Raw genomic sequence first — 4,649 nt, 5'->3', positions numbered from 1 at the left:
CCGTCACTCACTCGCTCCTTCACTCACTCACTCTCTCCGTCACTCACTCGCTCCTTCACTCGCTCGCTCCTTCACTCACTCGCTCCTTCATTCAACAGGTAGATGGGGAGCACCCTGTCCTGGGCTCCAGGAAAAGAGTAATGACCCAAGTTATTGTGCTCTTGGGGAGAACTTACATTCCAGTGGCCCCCAAAGACCAAGTCAATACACCAGTCTAGAAACACCCAAAAACCAAGTAAATAAACTGACAAGCGAGATTATTTTAGAAAGAGACAAGCCAAGAAGCAAATCAAGCAGGGCAGTGCAATAGCATGTTTGGGGGCTGGTGAGGGAGGGTGAGGGAAGGCCTCCAGGAGGAGGTGGCATGTGGGCTGAGCCTGGATAAGGAGAGGGGTCAACCACAGAATGACACAGGGAAAGACCCATGTGGCACAGAGGGGCCCGGATGTGTCTTGACCCCCCAAAGCTGAGAGCTCATACCTGCTCCTCTCTGTCCTTAAAGTCCAGACCAGGAGAAGCAGCTGCCACCCCACCCCCAGCTGCCCAAGCCGTGCCTCAGGACCCACCTCTTCTAAGTGATTGACATAAGTGTAGACCCCCCTCCTGCAATCCCCCACAAGAGTGCCCCTTCTCTGATCTACCCCAGCACCCCACTGCTCCCCCACAGTGATGGGTGGGTGGGCTAGTCCCTACCCCATCCTTGACCCCCCATTCCGTACACTCTCCCCAACCAGACAGGTTGAGAGGGAGAAACAGCCCACACCTGTGCAGTGTCCCCACACCTCCTACAGTCACCCTTGGTCCATGCAGAGGCATTTGTAATCAGCTCCCAGCCTGGCACTTCCCGAGGGCAGGAACCCCATCCTCTGCTGCTCCTTAGCACTGAGCACGTGCTCAAGCAGGGCAGCCACTTGGGCACACTTGTCAAGTGACAGAGTGGATGAAAATGCTTTCCTGTTTCTGACTCCTCAGGGCCTGGCACATGGTAGGAGAGCACTCATGCATATTTAAAATGAAAGTATACAGACAGTCCCAGATGTAACGATTTTTTTGATTTTACGATGGTGCAAAAGCAATACACATGCAGTAGAAAGTGTGCTTTAAGTGTCCAGACAAACATTCTGTTTTGCACTCTCAGGAAAGGATTCAATAAATTACATGACATATTCAACACTTTGTTTAAAAATAGGCTTTGTGTTAGATGGGTTCGCCCAACTGTGGGCTAGTGTAGGTGTCCAAGCGCGCTGAGGGAGGCTGGGCTAAGCGGTGGGTTCAGCAGGTTTGGTGCATAAAATGCATTTCCAACTTAATGATATTTTTCAACTTATGATGGGTTTATTGAAACATAACCCCATCCTAAGTCAAGCAGCATCTGCATTTATGTCCAAACACGTGTTTGTGTACATGCGTGTGTATGTATGTTTATCCCTCATCACTAGGGGAAAAGGGATTCTATAGATGTCAGATTTTTCACACACTAAACCCAACTCCTCCAAAAGCTGAAGCCTGATTTATGTTTAAAGAGCTTTTGAAAATCATCTCTCTGGACAGTATCCCACCACCCTGCTTTTAGACACAAGTGGGCCGAAAGTGAGCTGGCCTTTCCTTGATGGCTCAGAGTCACCAATAGGAGTGTCTGTGCTGCAGCCAGAGAGCCAGGTTCTGTGTCTGCTTTTGAGGGTTTCTGTCTTCTTTTTCTGCACTGGCATCACTCCTGCTTGTGTGTTAACGTCCCTTTCCCCTCCCACCCAACCTTCCGCTATTTGCTGCTTCTACCCTGTCGGTCCTGATTCCCAATTACCAAGGAAGTTAAAACTGTGTGTTAAGTAAGAGTCACGAGGAGCTGAGTTAGGGCACCGGGAGCTGAACGAATAGCAGGGGTTGCACTCACATGGTGAAGTTCTCCTCCAGGAAGCAGCGGTTGCGCAGCAGGCCCGCCCAGAGCTGCACGCCTATGATACCGAAGATGAAGAAGACAAAGAAACAGAGCAGGAGGACGTTCCCCAGCATGGGCAGCGTGTCCAGGAGCAGGTTCACCAGGATTCGCATACCTGGGAGGGGGAAGAGTGGAGGTATTGTCAGACAGGGAGCGGGGGTCCCAGAGAGGAGAGAGGAAGAGCAGGGTTAGAGAAAGAGGGGCGTGGTGGTGCAGAGATGGGGACACGCTGGCAGGGGCTCCTTGTGGCTCCCAGCCTGTTCAGTGGCTGCCAGATAGATCTTCTCCTTCATATCTGTCCCTCCACCAAGAAAGCCATGGAAAGGGCTCTGGGCCCTACCACATTTACGCTAGATTGTAGATGAACAAGCAGGCATTTATGGAGCACCTTCTATGTGCCAAGTGATCTTCCGGGTTCTTGCACAAACGTGATCTCCTTCAGTCTTCATGACAACTCTGTGAGGCTGGTAACGTTATCCTTATTTTATAGAGGAGGAAACTGCAGGTTCAAACATCTGAAGCTACTTGCCCGAAGTCACACAGCTAAGAAGTGCAGAGTCTGGATTTAAACCAGGTGTCCTGACAACAAATCTAGCCCTCTTTCCAAAACCCTCTTGTCCCTGGAGGCCTGGGATAGAAGCTGGCTCATTTCAGTATGCCCAGCACCCACACAGGGTGGGCACAGTAGGTGCCCAATGAATGTGTCCTGAACGCTCTTCATCTCCAGGCAGGCACCAGTCCCCTTGACCACGTAAGGACACATCAGCACCAGTTGGAACTACCCACCCCCACTGCATGATGGAACCAGGCACAGCACCCAGGGCCACCTTCAGAGTAGACATGGACCTGCTAAGGGGCTCAGATCTGGCCTTTTCTCTCCCTGAGAAATAGCTGCAATGAACCAGTGAAGCCAGAGCCTCAAGGAGAAAAATAAGGAAGGAGAAACAGGAGTTCCCAGGGAAGGTGGCAGATGATCTAAGGGGGACTTTGGGCAGGCAGGAGAGTGGGTTGTGCAGGTGTGAGTCACAGTGAAAACCAGGCAGGTAGGGAGCGAAAGCCTGTGGAAAGCACGCAGCCCCTGACTTAGAGATCCGGGTTCATACTCCAGCTCTGCTGGCTGTAACCTGTAGGATCTTGAGCCTTCCCCCTTTGGAGTCCCTCAGCAAAGGGGCCCAAGAAGGCAGCATCCACCCCACAAGGGTTTCCTGGCTCAAGAGCCACCCCCAACTCTCAGCGAACCCTAGGGCTCCTGCCCCACGGAGAAGATGGAGAACATGAGCAGCACCTGGCCCTCCCCACACACTCACCACCCTTTGCATGAGTCTCCCCGCACTCTCCTCTGCCCCATCTTGCCTGGGGCTGACCCACCTGCACCCTCCATGTCCTCTCTCTTGCCACAGGCTCAGTCCCCCTGGCTGTGAAAATGGACATACTCTCCCGAGTCTGGGCAATGTCATGCAGTGTCGTGGCTTCAGTTACTGTCTGTATGTCACCCACTGCCTCCTGACTCCACAAGGGAAGATCCACCTGCTCCCAGTCACTGAAAATCCACAGGAGTGCAAGACCGAGGTCAACAGTCACCTCTGAGGTCTTGCCCAGCACCCCTTTCCCAGGCCTCTGAAAACAGCCCCACTCCCTAACTCCAGTCCATGTGGTGTGGGTGGGGCTGACATGGAGATCACATGACCTGTGCCTGGCCAATCAGCTTACTCCATTCCCCTAGTCCCAGCGATTGGCCCAGTATGAACATGTGACCCCAGCCAGGACCAATAAGAGTCAGCCCAGGGACTTCCGCTAGATCTACAGGAAAAGACGTGCTGTCTTCTCGCACAGGCTGCAGGCTGGGAGGAGACGAGCCTGGAGCGGCCAGGACCATCTTGCCTTGAGAGAGCAGCACCTGCCTGAAACTGAAGCCTCCCCAGGGAAAGCAGAGTCGAGAGACAGAGACAGGGCAACTCCTGACAACAGCCACTCTCTGGAACACAATTCTGAGCATGTCACCACCATGAATGAAAACCTCTGGGGTCCCATCACCTACAGAAACTGAGGTTGGTGGCCCCGGGGGGAGGAGCTCCACGGAGGGACTCCAGGAGGCCCGTGAACCTTATGAAATTGCTGTAAAAATGCACGTATGACACCACGAATTTTCTGAAGAGAATGTCCATTCAAGTGTCTGTGGCCCCAAAGAGGGTCAAGAGCTGTGGGTCACCCTTAAATGCACACACCCCAAGGTCCTGTGGGGTCTACACTGCCCACCTCTCTAGCTCCATTTCTCTCTCTCTCTCTCTCGTCAATTTGCACCCCGTGCCAAGCAATACCAAATTATGTGCAGTTCCCTAAACATAGCATGGGATTTCACACCTCCAGCTTTTACACATACTGTTCCCTCTTCCTGGAATACCCTCCACCTCTCTTGTGCCTGGCAAACCCCTATTCAGCCATCACAGCCCTGTTAAAGCTCTTTCTGTCTGTGGAGCCTTCCAGACCCTTTCTCGCCCCATCCCAGGTAGAGTTCATCACCCTCTCTTCTGCTCCAGGCAATCTCGGCACCTCTGACCTGGCCTCGGCTGCCATGTACAGGTGAGCAGGTTGTATTCTCTACAGTCTAGGAGGTTCCATTTGCATCAACACCTAGTCTTCTTCCAGCCCTAGTGTATAGTTGCTCGTTCACCCTCCTGTCTCTTCCACTGGGATGTAGGGTCCTGGGGGCCAG

General features: G+C 52.9%; 1 protein-coding gene across 1 annotated transcript in view; it reads right to left on the bottom strand.

The window, feature by feature from the left end:
* The window catches only part of CACNA1I (calcium channel, voltage-dependent, T type, alpha 1I subunit), a 108,893-nt gene that overhangs the window by 56,198 nt on the left and 48,046 nt on the right, over positions 1–4,649 (bottom strand). Inside the window, exon 5 of the mRNA XM_008586693.1 lies at positions 1,892–2,051. Within this exon, the coding sequence (XP_008584915.1) occupies positions 1,892–2,051 (160 nt within the window). The remainder of the gene's footprint in view (positions 1–1,891; positions 2,052–4,649) is intronic.

The sequence above is a fragment of the Galeopterus variegatus genome, unplaced genomic scaffold (assembly GCF_000696425.1).
Source record: "Galeopterus variegatus unplaced genomic scaffold, G_variegatus-3.0.2 Scaffold4082, whole genome shotgun sequence".
NCBI lineage: Eukaryota > Metazoa > Chordata > Mammalia > Dermoptera > Cynocephalidae > Galeopterus > Galeopterus variegatus.
The sequence above is the reverse complement of the archived record's forward strand: the minus strand, read 5'-3'. Positions and strand labels throughout refer to the sequence as shown.